We start from the raw sequence: 19,871 nt of genomic DNA on the forward strand, positions 1-19,871 counted from the left end.
CTGCCCGGCCCTGGATCCCTTCACCCGCTAAATGCCACAAATAGAGATGGACAGAAATTAATGGTGCCCATCAAAAGCTGCCTAATTTGTTGTGATGAGGGTCCATTTTGCTTCTGCAGCAGGATTTCTGTGTATTAGGGACAGCCCCTTGGAGATCTGGATTGCCTTGAAACTTTGCCAACCCACAGAAATTTCTCTCAGCCTAGTCCTCCATGATGGCAGGAGAAAAGATAAAGCAATAAGATTGCAGAGCATTAGAGATGAAAGGTCCTTAAGATGTCATCTTGTCCACCCCTCCTTATTTTATGGTAGGAAAAACTGAGGCTCAGGGAGGGCAAGTAACTTGCCCAAAGTCACATAGCAAACCCAATCAAGACTATCTAAGGTTTTCTGGTTTCCAGGCTGGTGTTCTTTGTGCTATGTACTATAAACAGATTTTCAATTCAACATATATTTTTAAAGTACTTGCTATGGGCAAGGCACTGTACTTGGCTTTGGAACAGATGCGAGGATGAAAATCACCATGGTACCTGTCCTCAGGGAGTTTGGATTCTGAAGAGGGGGATGCAGCATCCATGCCAAGTATGACAGATCAAAAAACCGTAGGATATCAGAACTGAGCAGAACCTTGGAGATTCAATACAACAAATGCTTCTCAGGGTCCCATTATATGCCAAGCACTTGTGCTATAGGACTACAAAAACACAACAAATAGAAGCAGCCCCTGTCCTCAAGGTGGATCACAGATTTAGAGCTGAAAGTGGCTTAGAGGTCATTGAGTTCAACCCTTTTCACTTTACAGGTGAGGAACCTGAGGGCAGAGAAATTAAGTGACTTGCCTGGGATCATGCAGCAAATTAGTTGCAGTGAGAATATGAATCCATGGCCCCTTTGACCACCCCCCTCCCCAATCCAATCCTTTTTCCACCCCATCACACAAAGAAGAAACCCAGACAGAATTATTCTAGGAAAGAGAAGCACTTTGAGCCAGGTAGGATCAGTGTAGGCATCTACAGGATACTGACCCAGGGTTGGACCAAAAGCGGTCACTTATCAGAGAAGACAAGCGAGTCTTTTCTCTAGGCATAGAGAAGATCTTATAATATGATGCCCAGAAGCAGGACTGGGCAGGAACAGATTGGAGCCTACTGAGAGTAGGACAGTCTGGCTGCAACCAGTACTCACTTATCAAGCCTCTGTTAAGTGCCAAGCACTAGGCTGGGCACTGGGGTTACAAAGACATTAGTGAAGCAGCCCCTGCCCTCAGGGAGCTTACGATCCATCATAAGGGAAGCAATGTATGCACATACAAACTTACACAAAAAAAGACCCAATGGTTGAGCAAAATGTGGCTGGAAAGGTTGGTTGGAGGCAGGTCAGGGATGGGATGGTAGGAAAAGGCTGTGAGATGATTCCCAACATCTGTGCTCCTGCCTGCAGCTGGGACTTTCCTTGGAGGCCTCTGATCTCTTCTGAGCTGTACCCTGAACTGCATTGAAGGGGACAGGAAGTCCAGGATGGGAGGGAGGACTGATACTCACTAACTGCTCACTTCTATCATTCTGGCTGGGTCTAATATCTGAGGCCCCGAATCTCTTGATTGTTGGACCTAGAAAGCTTAGAACATAGAATTTTAGAGCTGAAAGGGCCCTTAGAGACCACCTAATAACCTCTCCCTATGTTCTAGGTAAGGAAACAGCAGAGGGCCCTCCATGGGGGAGTTGTAGGCTTAGCAGTTCTTGTGAAGGTTAAAGTGACAGAAGTGGAACCAGGAGAACAATTTACATAATGATGTATATAGATAGATGCAAACAATGTAAATGGATAGATTAAAAAAACCCAACAGATTAGCCCCAAACCTGAATATTTTGAAAATATTGGACAGCTAGGTGGCACAATGAATGGAACCTGGCCTCAAACACTAGCTGTGTGACCCTAGGCATGTCACGTGACCCAACTGCAAGAAAGAAAAAAAAAAGGAAGGAAGGAAGGAAGGAAATATAATGAGCATGAAGAAGAATAGATGCATTTCCTTCCCTCCTTTGCAGAAATGGGGAATGGGACTGTGTATCCATTGCCAGATTCATTTGTGGAGTTGGTTAGTTCTTTGAGCTCCTTTTTCTCTCTTTCATTCTTTGTTATGAATGATGGCTTGTTGAAGAGGAGATATGGATATCTTTAGAAATGAAAGTGATGGAAAAAACCAAAAAATATCAATAAAAATCTTTTTTAAAGGTAGGAGAAAGGGAAAAATGGGGCATTTAGGGGGATTTACTAGACAGAGCTTAATATAAGTCAACAGTGAGATATGGCAGTTCCAAAGCTAGTCTGATGCTGGGCTGTAGTAACAGAGGCAGAGTATCCAGAAGGAGGGAGTTGACAGCCATTGACCCTGTCTTCTGGCCTGGTCAGTCCATATCTCCAATATGGTGTTCAGTTCTAGGTGCCATGTTTTAGGAAGGGTATTGACAAAGTTATGTTTGTCCTTCATTTTTGAAGAGGACCATGACATCAGGGAAATGATAATATGACTTGCAGTTGACTTTGGTTGAGTGAGGGATGGCCTCACTTCTCCTCCAGAGCCATCTGAATCCAGTGACCAGATGTTCATCAGGTTGACTGAATATGACCCAGGATGCAGTGGGGAGGCCTTGGGCCCTTTAGGCCAAGGTCTTTGCAGGTACTCACTTAAGGTGAGGCAACTCCCATTCATTGAATAGGCCTGTTTAAGAAGTAACCAGGGCATGGACCCTTTAGTGAGGTCAAGAAAAAGAAAGACTGGGTGGGAAGCAGCAACAGTTACTATTGATAATCACTCTAAAGCTAGGAGGGTCGAGAGGAGCCCTTAGATAGGGGCTCTTTGGAGTCCCAGTTTCAGAGTGCCATAGGTTTAAGGTTTCAGAACAGCAGAGGGGACAGTAAAACCCAAGTCAACTGGGCATCTTTTGTCCCAGGATGTAATGGGAGACGCTGGTCCTTTCAGGTTAAGGGCTTTTCAGGTACTCACTTAGCGTGAGGTAACACCCCTTCAGTGAATAGGCCTCTTTAAGAAGTGAGTCAAGGGATGGCCTCTTCAATAGAAAAGAAAAAATAATCAAACTGGAAAGGGAAGACCCTCAGGGTTGTTGTTCCAAAGAGAAACACTGACATTTAGTCAAAGCAAGGAGGATCCAAAATACAGCCACATTAAGTGGAGCTTGGGCAGGGACCTATTATGGTCTAATCTATGGGTTTCAGAGTGAACTAGGTTTAAGGTTTTGAGAAAAAAAGGAAGGAAGGAAGGAAGGGAGGAAGGGGGGGGGGAAGGTGGATCAGAGGTGGGGTGAGTGGGAGTGGTGACCATGATTTTGAGAGACCTAGAGACTACACCATACTACTAATGGGTTGGTTTGAAGGAACTGGGAATGTTTAGTACGAAGAAGAAAAGACTTAGTGGTGTCTCGAAGTATCATTCTTATATACATTAAGATTTATTCTGTTTGGTCCCAGAGGTCATGAACGGAAGTTGGTTTAAGATCTTTGTAAAGAAAACTTCTCAACCACTGGAGTTTTCCAAAAGTGGAATGGGGTGTCTGAGGTGGGAAACGGTGAGTTCCTCAGTTTGGGGTCTTCAAGTAAAGGAAGGACAGCAAGGAAGGGAGGGCCATAGGAAATTCAGAGAACTCTTCTGAGACCTTTTAAATATGTCCAGTCCAGGAATTGCTCCCTCCATCATTAAGCCTCAACTCAAATACCTGCAGTGACAGGGAGCTTCCTCTTCTCACATCAGTCAATTCCATTCTGAGAGCCCGAGGAAATCTTATACATCAATGCTCCCATAACACAGATGAGAAGAGACCCACAGGAGAAGTGATTTCATAGGATCATTGTCATAGATTTGGGTCCAGAAGGGACCTTAGAAGCCATTGATTTCCTCTCCCTCATTTTACAGATTGGAAAACTGAGGCATAGAGAGGTTAAGTGACTTACACTTACCCTATAGCCTACAACTCTAGGACATTGTCAGGAAGGGCCAAAGGAAGGAACCAACTCATTTTCTTGGCTCCCAGTTCAAGTCGTCTCATTACCCCGTATTGCTGAAGGAGGATGATAGGAGTCAGCCAACTGATAATTTATGAAAACCATTGCTTTCACATGACAATAAATACAAAAGCTGCATTCATTGGTCTCCTTTTGTATGCAGAGCACACTGTTCTATTCTGGAATTGGAAGAGAAATTTTAGATGAGACATATTCTCATTGGAGAACTGTTGGGGAATAGGAAATAAAGCATTGGACTTGGAGTAAGAGTTGTCGTTCAGTTGTGTCCAACTCTTTTGTGACCCTGTGGGACCACATGCCAATGTTGGCCTGTAGAACTTTCTTGGCAAAGATAGTTCAGTGGTTTGCCATTTTCTTCTGTAGTAGACTGAGGCAAACAGAGTTTAAGTGACCTTTCCAAGGTCACACAGTTAAGCATCTGAGACCAGGTTTGAACCCAGGTGTTTAGAGTATTTATCCCAAATGTTCACTCAAATTATTTGTGCCCAACTTGTGTTAGGGCATTTCAAGCTTGTATTGGTCTAAGCAGGCACAGTCAGACTCACTGAAACTTGACTCTAGCATGGTGATGTCATTTTGGTCCTCTTCAAGAAAGAAGGACAGCAACCAACCAACCAGTTAAGGAGCCACTGAAGCTTTTTGACCAGTAAGTCATGTAACCATCTGCACGCATAAGAAAGATTCCAATATCATCATCGTCATCATCATCAGCTTCATAGCTAGCATTTCTAGCACTGGAGGGTTTGTGAAGCACTTCCCAATATTATTTCATTGGATCCTCACAATAATTCTGGGGGGTGGGGGGTAGGTGCCATTATTACAAATGAGAAAACAGAGGCAGGCAGGTTAAGTGATTGGCCACAGTCCTATGGTTGGTAAGTGTCTGAGGTGAGATTTGAACTCATTTCTTCCTGACTCCAGGTCTAGTACTCTCTCCATTGTGTCATCTAATCATTACAGAGAAGTAATTGGAGGAAAGAGAGAAGGTTGGCAGGAAAGTATGCAAGGTAGAAAAAACAAGTACTGGGTTTGCAGGTGAAGGAGCTAGATTCGAACCTTGACTCTGTAGCATACCACCTGTATGACTTTGGGCAAGTTGCTGTTTCTTCTCTTGGGCCCCATTTTAGAGATGAGGTTTAGAGAATATCTATAAGGATCATTCTAGCTCCAGCTCTATCTTAGTTCATGCAGGTCTGGCAGGCTGGTAGATGGGAATATAGAAAGTGATTAGAGATGAAACTGATGTGATTTGCCAACTGGCTGCATAGGAAAGGAGCACAGTCAAAAATAACAGTAAGTTTATCAACGTGGGAGAAAAGGGTGAAGAGGAGTCCATCAGGAGGGAAATTGGAAGGAAGATCAGAGTTAGAGAGGAAATAAGCTCAATTTCAGACATGTTGACTTGTGGGTGCCATTGGGACATCCACACAGAGATGTCCTGCAGTCAGTTGGAAGTGTGAGCTCGGAGCTCTGAGGGAGGGTAGGATTAGAGATACAGGTTTAGAATGCTCTGCTTGAGACGGTAATTGAAGAAAAGGGAAGGGATAAGATTGCCCAAGGAAGACCCTGGGGAGGTGCCACATTAAGGGAGAGAATCACAGTTGCTCAGAGTTGGAAGCGATGCCAGAAGACATCCAGTCCCATTAGTAGGTGAAGGGAAGGGAAAAAAGGGAAGGGGAAAGGAATAAGCATTTATTAAGTTCTCTAGTCATTCTGATCCAGTAGTCTGCCTCTCCCCTCCCCTCTCCTTTTTTCCCCTCCCCTCCCCTCTCCTTTCCTGAGAGTGTTCTGCTCAAAGGAAGGCAAATTTTGATGGCCAAAAACTTTCTAGTTAACTTGAGGTTTACTGGCTAGATTTCTTTCTCAAAGACATAGCCTTAAACCCAATTCACTCTGGATCTCAAGAATTGGACAATCATAGATCCCTGCCCAAGCAGTACTTAATGGTTATTTTGAGGCTCTCCTGCCTCAAAGTGAATATAAATAGTAACTGTTTCTCTTTTGGCCAGCATCCCTGAGGGGCTTCCCCTCTCAGTCTGATTTTTTTTTTTAAATTAAAGGGACCATTCCTTGACTCACTTCTTAAAGAAGCCTATTCACTGAATGGGTGTTGCTTCACTCAAAGTGAGAACCTGAAAAGATTTTAGCTTATAAGGGTCAAGGTCTCCTACTGCATCCTGGGTCGTCTTCAGTCATCCTGATGATTATCTGGTCACTGAAACTAGATGGCTCTGGAGGAGACAGTGAGGCTGGTGACTTTGCACAGCCCTCCCTCACTCAAATCAAAGTCAATTACAAGTCATGTCACCATCGCCCTGATACAATGGTCCTCTTCAAGAATGAAGGACAAACTATGTGCCAGACACTGTGCTAACTACTTTACAAATATTATCTTCTTTACAACATATGTAGCAGAAGGTCATCAAACTTTTGCTTGTAGACCTCCATTGAAGAGGAGCATTTGAGGTAACCCATTCCCTTTCTGGGTAAATCTAATTGCAAAAAAAAAAAAATTATCTATATCTCAAACCAAATTCTGTTTCTGTCCAACTTCCCCCACTGCTCCTAGTTCTTTCTTCTGGGAACAAGCTGAGCAAGTCAGTTCATTCTTCTGTGTTACAGTTTTTCAAGCATATAAAGATACTATGTCTTCTCTTCTGTAAGCCAGACACCCCAAGTTCCTTCAACCAGCGCTCATATGGGATGGACTCAAGGCCCTTCGCCATCGTGGTTGCCTTCCTTTGAACTTATAATTGCTGTTGTTCAGTCATTTTTGTCCTGTCCAGCTCTTCGTGACCTCATTTGGGATTTCTTGGGAAAGACAGTAGAGTGGTGTGCCGTTTTTTCTTTCTCCAGCTCATTTTACAGATAAAGAAACTAAGGCAAATAAGGTTAAGTGACTTGCCCCGGGTCACATAGCGAGTAAGTGTCTGAGGCCAGATTTGAACTCATGAAGATGTGTTCATGATTCTAAAGCCAGTGCCCTATCCACTACACCGCACAGCTGCCCCTCCTCTGGATGCTCTCCAGTTTATCAATAATGTGGCACCCAGAGCTGAACACAATACTCTGTATGTGCTTTGACCAGGATAAAGTGGAGTATTACCTCCCTAGATCTGAACACCAAGTTTTTAATGGAGCCCAAGACTGTATAAGATTTATTATCACAGCTAACTCACATTCACCTTGTATGCCACTGAAAGTTCCAGATCTTTTTTTAAGACATGAACTGCTATATAGTTATATCTTTTCTACTTTGTAACTTGTGACATTGATTGCTTGAACCCAAGTATAGGAATGTACATTTTTTACTAAATTTCATCTTTATTCAGCAAAATGTTCTGGCTTATCAAGATTGTGTTGGATCTTGATCCATTCTGTTAACCATCTCTCTCAGCTCTGTTTTCTTCACAAATTAGCTACCAATACTATCCATGCCTTAATATAAGTCACTGATAAAAATATTTAACAGCATAGGGTCAAGTACAAAGCCCTAGTGGACTCTACTGGAGACTTCTTTCCAAACTAATATTGAAGATGAGTCTTCCTGACCCCAGGCCCAGCACTCTAGCCACTGGGCCCTCTAGGTGGGGCAGTCAGAAAGTGTCAAAAATCTGCATGAAGGTTAAGGAGGATGAGGACTAGAAAAGCCCTTTGGTTTCTAATAATTAGAAGATTCCTGATAGATAACGTTGGAAAATATAGCTTCAACAGAGTGGGAAGGAGGGGGGAAAAGTTTATGAGGAAGTAGAGGCCTTAGGTATAAGGTAGTTTTCCCCATCATTTAGCAGGGAGAGGAGCAAATAAATGGGAAGGTGTCTGAAAGGGGTGGGGGCGGGGGAGAAGAACCAAGGGAAGGCTCTTTTAAGATCGTAGAGATGGGAATATGTGTGGAGACTGATGGAAAGGCAATGATGGTTAAGGAGAGGCTGAGAAAGCAAGAGAGTGAGGAGATAGCCACCAAAGCAACGAAGAATAACTACCGTTTATGTAGCATGTTGAAGTTTGAAAAGCAATACATATGTATGTATGTGTATATATACATATATGTCTATGTCTGTGTATATATACATATGTGTGTGTTCCTCACAAAAACCCTGGGAGCTAGGCCCTATCATCATCCCTATTTCATATATGAGCAAAGGGCAGCCCAGAGACTTGCCCAGGGTCACACAGATAAGTGTCTGAAGCAAGATTGGACCTGAGAGCTTTGTGATTCCAAGTCCAGAACACATGTGCTGAGCCACCCAGCTGCCTAAGGTTCTGGGGGGAGGTGTGAGGAAATGGGAACATGTGCAGAAATAGTTCTAGTGGAAAGGGCACTGGTCTTAAAAATTAGAAGGCTTAGATGGTAGGAGGCAAGATAGAGTGGGGGAAGGCAGAGATTGGGGGGGACGGACAGAGAGGGAGGAGAGCCTGGAGGATTAGAGAGAGCAGAGGGTTCAGAGGGCAGGGAGGTACAATGCACTGGAGTTTTTGGAGACCTGAGAAGGAATCTCAGCTCTGATACTAGCTCTGAGACCCAGGACAAAGCTGCCTAGTCTTTCGGAGTCTCACTTTCCTCATCTGTAAAATGGCAATAAGGTCAACAGCACAATCTACATCTCAGACTTCCTTGCAATGTCCTGAAAAGCACAGCTCTCTGGGTGAGTTGTAAAAGCACCTGGGAAGAGGGGAGAGAACCCACCCCTGCTGGGCTGGGCTGACTTGGGCTGGGCTGGGCACAGCTTTTCTTCTGCTGAGGGGTGAGGGCCTCAGCTGTGAAGACTGGAAAGGTTCTGCACTGGCAGAGGGAAGGAAAGAGGCCCGTCTGGGGCTGGGAGGACTGCATGAACCCTGTCTCTCCTCCACCCCAAACATTCCCTCCCAGCCCTCCACTGTTGCTGTGGGGCCAAGGCCGGAATTAGGTGGGATTAGAGCCTGAAACTCTTGTTGGCATGTTCCTTCTGGTAGGTCCCAAGGAGAATCCCAGAATTGCAATTAGCTATCAGATAAACAGACTTAATGGGAAAGGGCTGCAGAGCTAATGGGCTCCACAAACATTCAGCTGGTGCTTGGGGAGACCTGAGATTTGCCGGGCTCAAAGAAAGAGGGGAGGGAACAGAGAGGCCCGGTGAGGCGGGGCAGCCAGGGCAGCCACATCATGTAAGGCAGCTCACTTACGGGCCTCGAAGAGCCCCACAGAGAGGCAGAGGGGATGGAACCTTAGAAGACAGCATCAAAGTGGAGGTTGTCAGAGCTAGGAGGGACTTTAGAACCAGGGATGTCCGAGCTGGGGGAAACCTTAGGGATACAGAATGTCAGAACTAGCATGGGGCTTAGAATGAGCACCAGAATGTCAGACTAAGACTGGTCTTCTGAGATCATCTAGTCTACCTCCCTCATTTTTACAGATGGGGAAACTGGGGTCCAGATTGGAGAAGGAACTTGGAGTTCACAAGTAATACTAACGCACATTGGCATTAGAGTCAAAAGTAAAAGCCAGGTCTCCTATTACTCTCAACCCGAGATCCTCCAGCCTATTGCTAAGTCCCTATGTAAGAGCTGTTCCTGTGACCAAGGGCACTGTGTCTCTAGAAGGCCTGAGAGAATGCAAATGTATTCCTTGGGCATGGGAGCGAATCAGTACCCTAACAGAACTGGTCTTGCATGGCTTTGAGAAAGATTCTGTTGTGATTCAAGTGGTGAAGCCCCCACCCCCTCAGTGCTACTTTTCTCTTGCTCTGCTCTTTGGAGGGAGGGGTGGGGCAGGGCATGAGCTGGACTTTAGAGGCAGCATTATGACCTGGCAAAGAGAGCTGGGCTCACAGCCAAGGAAGGGGCTTCTGACAGTCACCAAGGAGCTACGTGACCTCGTCCTCCTCTCTGGGGCCCCAGAATCTCAGAGCTAGAAAAGACCTTGAGTCACCAGTCATGACCTATACATTAGACTATCAGGTTTCTAAGGCACCTGGACATTGTATATGCTATTGTTCATACTGACAGTTAACATTCTATGTTCTATGGTTCTTTTGGGCACTGGAGTTCTTTGTTCTTTTGTTTTAGGATCCCTTCTATCCCTGACATTCCACGTTCTGAAACTCTTCCCACTACAGACATTCTGTGGTCTAAAGTTAGCTGACACTGTGTGTTCTAAGATCCCCATAGCTTTGAGATTCTGAGCATTAAGATTCCCCGTCCTCTGCCCAGTTCTGACATCCTATGTTCTAAGGGTTTTCTTGGCTCTGACATTCTGTGTTTAATGACCCCTTATAGCTTCGACATTCTATTCTAAGATCCCCCTGGTGTTGATATTGTGTGTCCTAAGGTCCCCTCAACTCAGACATGTATGTTCCAAGGTTCCCCCCAGCTCTGACATCCTGCATTCTAAGCACCTTCCCAGATCTGACATTCTGGGTTCTAAAATCACTCCAGTTCTGATATTCTGTGTTCTAAGGTTCTACCCCCCCCCCCCAGCTCTGAAAATCTCAAAACACCTTCCCAGCTCTGACATTTCATGTTCTATGATCACCCCAGCTCTGATATTCTATGTTTTAAGGTTCTCCACATCCCAGTACTCTTGGTTCTAAGCTCCTTCCTAGCTCTGACATTCTACACTCTATAACAGAATGCAAGTGTAGTAATTCATTGATATTCATCAAACCTTTATTAAAATGTGCGCTAAGGTCGGGGCTCTCTCCTGGACTGGGTGGTGATGTGGGCACAAGCAGTAGCTCACATCCCTCACCCTCAGGATGTTCTCTGTCTTGGGCATAGGACATACAAGAGCTAGGTAGCTGTAATAAACTGGGCTGTCAGTGTGGGGGATGCCTCAGTTTCTAAGACTTGTAATTTTATCAGTATCCTGTTTAATAGCTACTTACCTCCTTCTCTTTTGTAATGAGGGGCAGCATGTAGAATTCAGAGGGACCTTAGATTATGGAGTGCACTTAGGTCTCATTCAACAAAAGAGGAAAGCCCCTTGGAATGTGGCATTACAGAATGCTGGATTTGGTGTCAGAGAAAGGGTTGCAAATACTGGGTCTGATCTGTCCCTTCCCCTGCAAATCTGCATTCCATGACCCATTAACGCCTGGGAAAACTATCTGGGAACTACTCCCCTACCCCATCCTCCAATTCATACATCAATAAGGAAATCTTTGACAGAAGGCTCTGTTTGGGGCCCCCTTTGAATCATCTGAAAGGATCAGCCCCCTGGATCCCAGAGTCATCAAATTTAAGAGTTGGAAGGGATTTCATTGGCCAAATAGTCTAACATATACTTGAAAACAATCCCTATTTTAGCATTCCTGACAAGTAGTCATTCAGATCTCCCCCTAAAAGGAACCTATTCTACTTGAAGGAAGCTTTTCCTGACATCAAGCCTGGTTTGACACACACCCCTCCAACTTACACACACTTTTGCACCTCCCAAGCCATTGTCCTTACATATCAAAGGGTATCTCCAGAAGAGATTTCCAATACCTTTAGAGGAAATTCATTGTACAGTGTGTGGTGCAGTGGGTGAGCAGCAATGATGGGGAATCAGGTGACCTTGGGTTGGATAATCTTTTTGTGGCTCACTACTTGTGTAGCCTTAGCTGAATCACTCCCTGGTTCCAGGCTTCAGCTTCCCCATTTGTAAAATGAAAGGGTTGGGTTGGGTTGGAAGGCCACTCCCAGTTCTAGATTCTATAATGCTACCAGGGCACCAGCCTCTCCTACTTGGGCAGCTAGAGTTTCAACAAAACTGTGGGGAAAGATAAGGTCAATGAAACCCCAGGCAGGGCTTCAACTGGATGTACAGAGAACCTGCATGATTCCAAATGCATTTTATTGTCTGCAGCCTATAAAGTTTTGCATTTCCAAACAGGTACTGCAGCATCTGGACTTCTCTACCCAGGCAAGCCAAACTGTGCCAGACATAAGTTCACAGTGATATTCAGCCAGGTTCTAGGGAGCTGGGCTGGGAAAAGAGTAAATGGAAGTGTGGGGAAGGAGGAAGGGAAGAGCCAAGCCTGGGGCAGGGAGGCAGGAAAGAGGCACTTCTCAGAGTAGAGGGGACTCTCTCTGAGGCTCCTCCTCAGTCTCTGAGTCCTCAGTCCTGTGACTGGAGCTATACGTGGGGGAGGGCACCTGTCGAACTAGGGTCAGCACTTCTGCTGCCCAGTGTTCTGGCCGTGACCTAGTTGACTCGTCCTCGCTGAGGCTCTCTGGGTTGGAATCCGAGCCTTCCTCAGCACTGACCACAGGTTGCTTGCAGACAGGGCAGGTCCTATGAAGGGTCTGGGAGAACCATGGGTCAATGCATTTGCAGTGGTAGATGTGAGTACAAGGGAGTACCTTCAGCTGATCGCCCTCCTCATACTCATCCAAGCAGATGGCGCAGACATCATTTTGACGGGTGAAGGCACGCACGGGGGTCTTCTTCCGACTGGGGGTCTTGGCCACAGTGCCCTGCTCCCGCCACCTCCACCAGTACAGCCAGACTCTCCTGATGATGAGCAGTGTGGACATCAGCAGGGTCACCATGCGGCCCAGCACCCAAGACATAGACACAACAGGGTGGCAGTCAAGCTCAGAGTAGTGATGATGGTTGGGTAAGAGGAGGACATGGGCATCCTTGTTACCGCACAGAATGACCCTAAGGTCTTTGGATGTGGCCTCGCTGACAAAGACCGATGGGATCTCGATCTGTTGCCGGATGTCATCGTATACGTGCACCATGTTGACCAGGTCGTTGGAGTGGACATTGTGCACAATGACTGCCTGGTAGCCAGCTTGCTGGGCATGGAGTACCTTGAGGTCAAAGGTACAATCGAAACGGCGGACCAGAGCAATGGAGCCAAGGGAGTGGTTGGATCTCACCGGACCCTCAATGGGCTGACAGGCATTGGGTGGCCTGGCCTCAATCAGGTACCCTCGAACACCATCCTTGGACAGGGGAGCCCCAAAGAGGGCAGGTGCATCACTGAAGTCCACAGAGCTGGCACTGTCATTGGCCACTGCCCGGACCAGGGCCTTGCTGGTTGGCAGCTCCAGGAGCAGAAAAAGGAATGCTACAGGTCTTGGGAAGCAAAAGACCATACCCCATGTCCTTACTGGCCCCATGGTTGGGGGAGGGGGTTATATCGTGAAGAGGTTCCACTCCAGCGGGGCCTGGCCAGGGGGATGGAGCAGGTCCTGCTCTCCCCTTGCTCCCTCACACTTAGTGCTGCTGTGTGGAGTAGTGGAGCTTGAGTGGGGACCCAGGTTCTTGTCAGCAGGTGGCTAGAGTTCTGGAGAGATACTTACATCCCCCGTTCATTGGCAGGAGCCTCAGTCTGCTAGATTTGAGTGGGGCCACAGTGTCTGGGGGGCCATAACAGGGACAGGGAGCCTTAGGAGAGGGGGACCTCTCACGAAGATGGAGCAAAACCTGGAGGCAAGAGAGAGTGAGCAGCCTCACACAAGAGTTACTAACCCCTGGGGACTTAGGGGAGGGAGAATCCCATCTTCTGAATGCCCTCTTTTGCATCCACTGGCCACCTGCTCCTGCCAAGTAATTCTCTGTCTCTCCCCCTACCCCTTGGGGGCCCTGTCTGTTGGGGGGAGGTGAATGATTCTAGAATCCCTCTGGCCTCTCATTGTGACATCACCGTTCACAGCCCCCTCTCCTCAACCCCTCCCCCAGAACACATGAGCTATCTGGGTAGGGTGCCAGGCTTCATACACATCCCGCCTTCATCTCTCTGCCTTTCCCTGGCCCAGTTCCCATCTTCTCACTGCCATTACCCCCTTCCCAGCCCCTCCTCTTTCCTTTTTTTCCTAGGATGAGTCCCTCAATAGCAGTAATGCCAGATACTAGGAGGAGGGAAGAGAGCCTGGTACCATCTGAATGGCTGAAAGACCGAGCTTGGTTTGGCTGGAGTCCTTCCCTAAAAAGAGATTCAGGAAAGGCCCCATTCTGGGACCTTCCAATGGCTTCCACCTTCTTTCTCAGGCTCTGGGACCCTGGGGATGGGCCTTGGCAGAATAAGCCACTGAGGTTGGAGGTGGGGATGGGAGGAGCAAGCATCTTCTGACACATTAAAAGCAAGGGCCTGCCAGCAATTGGGCCTTTCTCAGAACCTGGTGCAAATCAAAGATCTCCTCCTAGGATCTGGTTTCAAATCCTTACTACCACCCTTTTCTCGCATTAATAGTCAAGTCCAGAACAAAACTGCTGTTTCCTAAAGACTTCAGAACCCAAACCCAATAGGGTTCTGAGTGCTCTGCACTCTGGAGTTCCTGGTTTGGTTGGGGCCTAGGTTTAATTCAGATGCCCATGAGGCTCTTTCACCTGTTAGCTCTCTTTCTCTCCCTCCCTCTTCCCCTTTCTCACACTCCCTCCTGCCCCACCAAACTGTGTTGTGGATTTTTTTTTCTCTTGTGACTCCCAAAGAAATGTAAACTCGCTCAGGGCAGGGATTGTTTTTCATTTCTGCCTTTGCATCCCTAGCACACAGTATTTAATAAATTTAGCATTTAATAAATGCTCGTTGACTAGAAGAGAATAAACTAAAAAGAGGAGCAGAATGAAATAAATTCAACCAAAATAGACAGATTAGAATAGAATGGAATAGTACAGATTGGACTAGACTAGTCTAGAACAGATTAGAACAGACTAGAATGAATTAGAATACAATAGAACAGATTAGAATGGACTAGAACCTCCTGACACAGGAAGGAGCCTGCCCTCCATACTGGGATTCAGCCTGAGGTATGTCTTCCTCCCCCTGCTCCTCTACCCCCTGGGGCTCCTAATGCATCAGCCCAAGTGGACAGACCAGGCTATGGGAAGGAAAGGATCCCATCAGGAAGGGAAACTGGAAGAAACCCAGTACTGTGAACTTGGGTTTGAAGTCCTCTAAGTTCAATTCTGGGCCTTACCATTTCCTCTCTATGTGACCCTGGGCAAGTCCTTTCTCCTCTTTTGGCAGCAGTTTTCCCGTTTGAAAAGCATAGGGGGGGCATATAGAGAAAGATAAATACTTTCATTCCTAAAGTTGTTCCTAACTCTGATATTCTGTGATTCTCTGGGTCTCCCCACAAGGAGGTAAGGCAGGCTGATATGCCTGGCTTCAGTGATAGGAGCAGAGGTCCTGGAACAAGCAGATGGTTAGAGGTGGCAGAAATGGCTTCCCCTCTTCTTATCCTCCTTTCTGATGGAGGTGACTGGGTCCAGATTCCAGAAGAAGGTCCCTGCCACCTCTCTGGAAGCCAGAAGCAGAGAAAGCATAGGAGAGGTCCAGACCCAAAAGGCTGCGACCTCTAGATCTGGTCCCTTAAGCCTCCCTGTCCAGAAGAGATCACCTTTTATTCCCTGTATCATCTTCCCTGGGGTCTCCAATATAGAAGAAGGACTAGACTGGCTAGACAGAAGGACACTTTCCCATCACTTTGAAATTTGTATTACAAAGTGCTTCATATTCATGGTTTCATTTTGACCTCACAACAATCCTATCAGATGGTATTAACCCAACTTAATAAATGAAGACACTATAGAGAAATGAAGGGATTTGACACCTAGTAAGAGTAGGTGGTTGAATTGAGTGATCCCTCTCACCAGGCCTCAGAACGCAGACCCTCTTTCCTGATGAAGACCATCAGCTTTGGAGATGCCATGATGCTGGACTGAGTTAATGCAAACTTATTCCCTTCTCTGACTTTTGTGCCCTGCCCCTGCGCCCTACTCTCCCTCTGTCTGGCCCCAACTGGATTAGCCCACTGCCACTCAGAACTCCTGCATTCAAGAGATCCACCAACTGGAGCCTCCTCTATAGCAAGGGATTATACATCGCACCACCACACTCAACCAAAGTGGGTGCCAGACTTTCGAAAGGTGACCAAATTACTTCTCCTCCTCAATAAACTACATACAGTGCCTTCCTACGACCTCTGAGATAAAATGCAAACTCCTCTGTTGGACATTTAACATCCTCTACAATCGGCTACAATCTTTCTAGTTTATCAAATGAGAAAGCATTAAGCACTTACTATGTGTCAAACATTGTGCTAAGTTCAGGGATACAAATACAAAAAGTGAGAGAGTCAGGGTTTGCCCTCAGGGAACTCACAAAGATATGATCAGTGAAATGAGTGAAAGGGTAATGGATTCTGGGTTAGGTGATCAGAAGAGAGCTAAAGGGTTAGGCTGGCTAGACAGGGTGAATTGTCACCAACAGAGGACGGGGTGAGAAATGCTATTACCTACCGCCATTCTCCCTTTTCACACAGTCTACAGCCCAGACAAACTAGCCTTATTGCTGTTTCTTACACACAATGCTCAATCTCAAGTAGCCAAACTTTGGCACAGGTTGTCCATCAAAGGGGAGATGAAGGGGAGGGTAGAGTCAAAAATGACCCTGAAGCAGAGCCAGATCATGGGGAGTTGGGAAAATCCAGCAGAGAGGCTGGGGAAGGTGAGGAAATGGGGATCCATCATAGCTGGCATACACTCTCTCCTCACCTTCCTTGTTCAGAAGCCCTAGCTTCCTTCAGATCTTAACTCAGATGCTAATTCCTACATGAATTCCTTCCCCTTAGCTTGCCTCTCTCTTGACGTTATCCTTTTATATCTATATTTGTATTTACTTTTATATGTATGCGTAGTGTCCACCAATCAAATGTTTCCCTGAGGGTTGGGATTTTTTTTTTTTTTGCTTTTTGTCTTTGTACCCAAATGTACTTTGTACTTTGGTTCAGGGCAGCTAGGTGATACAATGGATAAAGCACTGGTCCTGGAGTCAGGAACACTCATCTTCCTGAGTTCAAGTCTGGTCTCAGACTCTTCTTAGTTGCATGACCCTCGGCAAGCCATTTCACACTGTTTGTCTCAGTTCCCTCATCTGCAAAGTGAGCTGGAAAAGGAAATGGCATACCACTCCAGAATCTTTGCCAAGAAAACCCCCAATGAGGTCATGAAGAGTAGCACACCACTGAGACAACTAAACAATAAGAATTCCCAGTGTCTAGTGTAGAATCTGGCACATAGGATATGCTTAATAAATACTTGTTAATCGATTGATGGAGTTTCATTGAAATTAATTTGCAGACTTTGGACACAGTATCCCTTTGCTGCAACTGCAACTTTTGAGGGGCCTAGACCTATGATGTTATCAGTATGGGAGAGCTCCTGTTATGGAAACTGCCTCCATCAAAGTGTGTCATCAGTTTTTCTGTAACTCCTGCCTCATAGTTTCCTGGATCCCCAAGTTTCTTGTCACTTAAATATTCGTTAATCGAGGCAACTCTTTAAGATCACATAACTTGAATATGTTGGTGGCAAAATTTGAACCCAGACCATCCTGACTTGAAGGCAGGCTCTATAATCATCTCACCATGCTCTGGGTCAATGAAAAAAAATACTCCATGTTTCTTTGCATCCCTTTGAAGAATCATATTAACTCTGGAGACTGCTGCTGTGTCAATTTCATGGAATCTAAGCTTGACTGACAAATTAAATAAAACTAAGTAGTTCCGCTATTGAAATACCGTACATGGTCATTACTTGCCTTCTTTGCTCAGTGGACAGCAGGGATTCCACTATCGCCTGCCTTTTGAGTTCCTTTCCCATTGTGATCTGCCAGTACTCTATTTGGGACTAAGTTCCCTGAGGACATATTGGCAAGTCTTTGGCCCAGCCAGGTCCAATAAGGACCATTATCAGCACCTTGGCCAGTGTCCAAGGGAAAGGAGCATCCTTGAGGAAGGGATGTTGCTATTGGTCCATTGGAAAAGCTTACAGGGAGGAAGCACCTCCTTTCTCAAGGTGAAAAACAAAGCTTCCAAAACTAGAACAGAGGTCCTAGTGACTTACTACTTTGAAGTCCTGGTCTGGCCAAGATGGTTACAAATCCCTTCCCCAACCTCCACCTCAGTTTCCTACTCTATAAAATTATGTAGTTGAACATCTATAACAGGGATTCTTAGCCTGAAATTCACAGATGCCCATGGGGTCTATGAGTAGATTTCAGGGGGTCCATGAACTTGCATGGGGGTGAGTGGAGGAATTATATTTTTATTTCAATATAATTGGTTTCCTTTGTAATCCAATTGTTTTATACACTTAAAATATTATTCTGAAAAGGGGTTCATAGGCTTCACCAGGCTGCCAAAGGTGTCCATAACATAGAACAGTTAGGTATTGTTGATCTAGGTGGTCTCTAGGGTCTCTTCCAGCTCTGACATTCTGTATTCCAAGAACCCTCCTTGACTTCCTTTAAATCTCAGTCAAAATTCCACTTCCTAAAGGAAGGAAGACCTTCCCAATCCTCCTAATGCCTTCCCTCTTATGATTTCTGTGATTCATCTTGCACATATCTTACTTGTTCTTAGTTGTTTGTGTGCGTGATCTCCCCTATTAGACTGCGAGTTACTTGAGAGCAGGAGTTATTTTGTTCCAGTTTCTGTACCCCAGCACTGTGCACATGGTGGACTTTTAATAAATGTGTTTTTACTAAATCAAAAGTCCCTTCCAACCCTAAACCTTATGATTCATTCCTAGAGTGACCAGATCAATTCCTAGAACCTGCATCTTCCTTGAGGGAGCTCAATTACTTCCCATGTGTAGTCAGGAAAGAAAACTCCATAGCCCACTCCCACCCCTCTACAAACACTAGACATATAGGAAAATAAATGCCTAAAAATGGGTCTTATAACATAAGAGATAAGAGAGCTTGCCTTAGAATCCCTAAGACCTGAATTCAAGTAACAATAAATAAATGAATGAATGAATTTAAGTGCTAAGAGCTGAGCATACAATTTAAAAAGTTAAACAGTCCTTACCCTAAAGGAGCTCACTTTCTAATGGGGAAGACAACACCTGTGGAAGATTTCTGCAATTCAAGTAGAAAGGTCCCATGGTCCTTAGGGGGCAGCAGCCAAGCAGATGGTAAAGACTCTTTTTAAATGTCATTTCCACTGACAAAAATCCTGCCCGTTTCTGATGTAGAACTGTTTGACGTTGCCAAGGACTTTCATAGGGGGATTTCTTTTCTCCGTCTTCAGTAGCTGTGGCTGTAGCCCTTGCAGGAGCAATGACTGAGGCTACATCTTCTCAGGATAGTAATGACTTTGTGCACTAGGCTAGAAGACTTACTATTTCCAAGTTTCTTGGATTCAGGGTCTGAGTGGAGCTGATGGTCAAGACAGTGATGGTGGCCAATGGTGCCTCTTGTGTCTCCCTCAGAAATCCTTGTTGCTTCAGCCAGGCTGGTGTGCCTGTTCTATGTGTGGCAGTTGTTAGAGTTGGTTGGCCCCTTCTCCATAGGATTTGCCTCTCTGAAGGATGGCTACTAGGGTTGGGCTAGAGGCAGGACTGGTGGTTTGGGAGGTGATGCTATGCCTAGAGCTTTGTCCCTATTCGACTGTGGGTGGCAGTTTTCCCAGAGCTATCCCTAGTGATGAGGAAGGTGGGCCCCCTCTCCACACTGATTTCTCCCCCAATAATGGCTTTACTGGAAACAAGTCTGGTACTCTGAGAGGCAGTCACTCTCCAGGCTCTTGAAATTACTGTCCCAGGCTATGCCCATCAGGGTCTGAGGGGAAATGGTGATTAAGGCTGTGGTAATGATCTGAACTGCTAGGCAAATGCAGTCTCTTTCTCCATCTTTTCCTGAAGGGGTCGTCTCTGTCTACATAACAGTTGTATGACCCTCAGTAACTCATTTAACCTATTATTGTTCAATCATTATAGTCATGTCCAACTCTTCATGATCCCATTTGGGGTTTTCTTGGCAAAGATACTGGAACATTTTCCCACTTCCTTCTCCAGCTCATTTTACAGGTGAGGAAACTGAGGCAAAATGGGTTAAGTGATTTGCTCAGGG

General features: G+C 45.8%; 1 protein-coding gene and 1 long non-coding RNA gene across 2 annotated transcripts; one reads left to right on the plus strand and one right to left on the minus strand.

Annotated features, from left to right (window-relative positions):
- Positions 1-11,837: 11,837 nt before the first annotated feature.
- ZNRF4 (zinc and ring finger 4) lies at positions 11,838-13,620 on the minus strand. The gene has a single exon (XM_072601894.1). It carries the CDS (start codon positions 13,129-13,131, stop codon positions 12,070-12,072), a length of 1,062 nt encoding a protein of 353 aa, XP_072457995.1. The 5' UTR covers positions 13,132-13,620; the 3' UTR covers positions 11,838-12,069.
- Positions 13,621-14,674: 1,054 nt separating this feature from the next.
- Positions 14,675-15,936, plus strand: LOC140499909 (uncharacterized). Its single transcript, XR_011965587.1, has 2 exons — positions 14,675-14,761; positions 15,611-15,936. It is a non-coding gene; the product is annotated as an uncharacterized lncRNA (long non-coding RNA).
- The last annotated feature ends 3,935 nt before the right edge of the window (positions 15,937-19,871 follow it).

This window comes from Notamacropus eugenii, chromosome 4, assembly GCF_028372415.1.
Source record: "Notamacropus eugenii isolate mMacEug1 chromosome 4, mMacEug1.pri_v2, whole genome shotgun sequence".
Classification (NCBI taxonomy): domain Eukaryota; kingdom Metazoa; phylum Chordata; class Mammalia; order Diprotodontia; family Macropodidae; genus Notamacropus; species Notamacropus eugenii.

Coding starts and splice junctions, on each gene's coding strand:
- ZNRF4 (XM_072601894.1), bottom strand. CDS start 13,131: ATGGGGCCAGTAAGGACATGGGGTATGGTCTTTTGCTTCCCAAGACCT.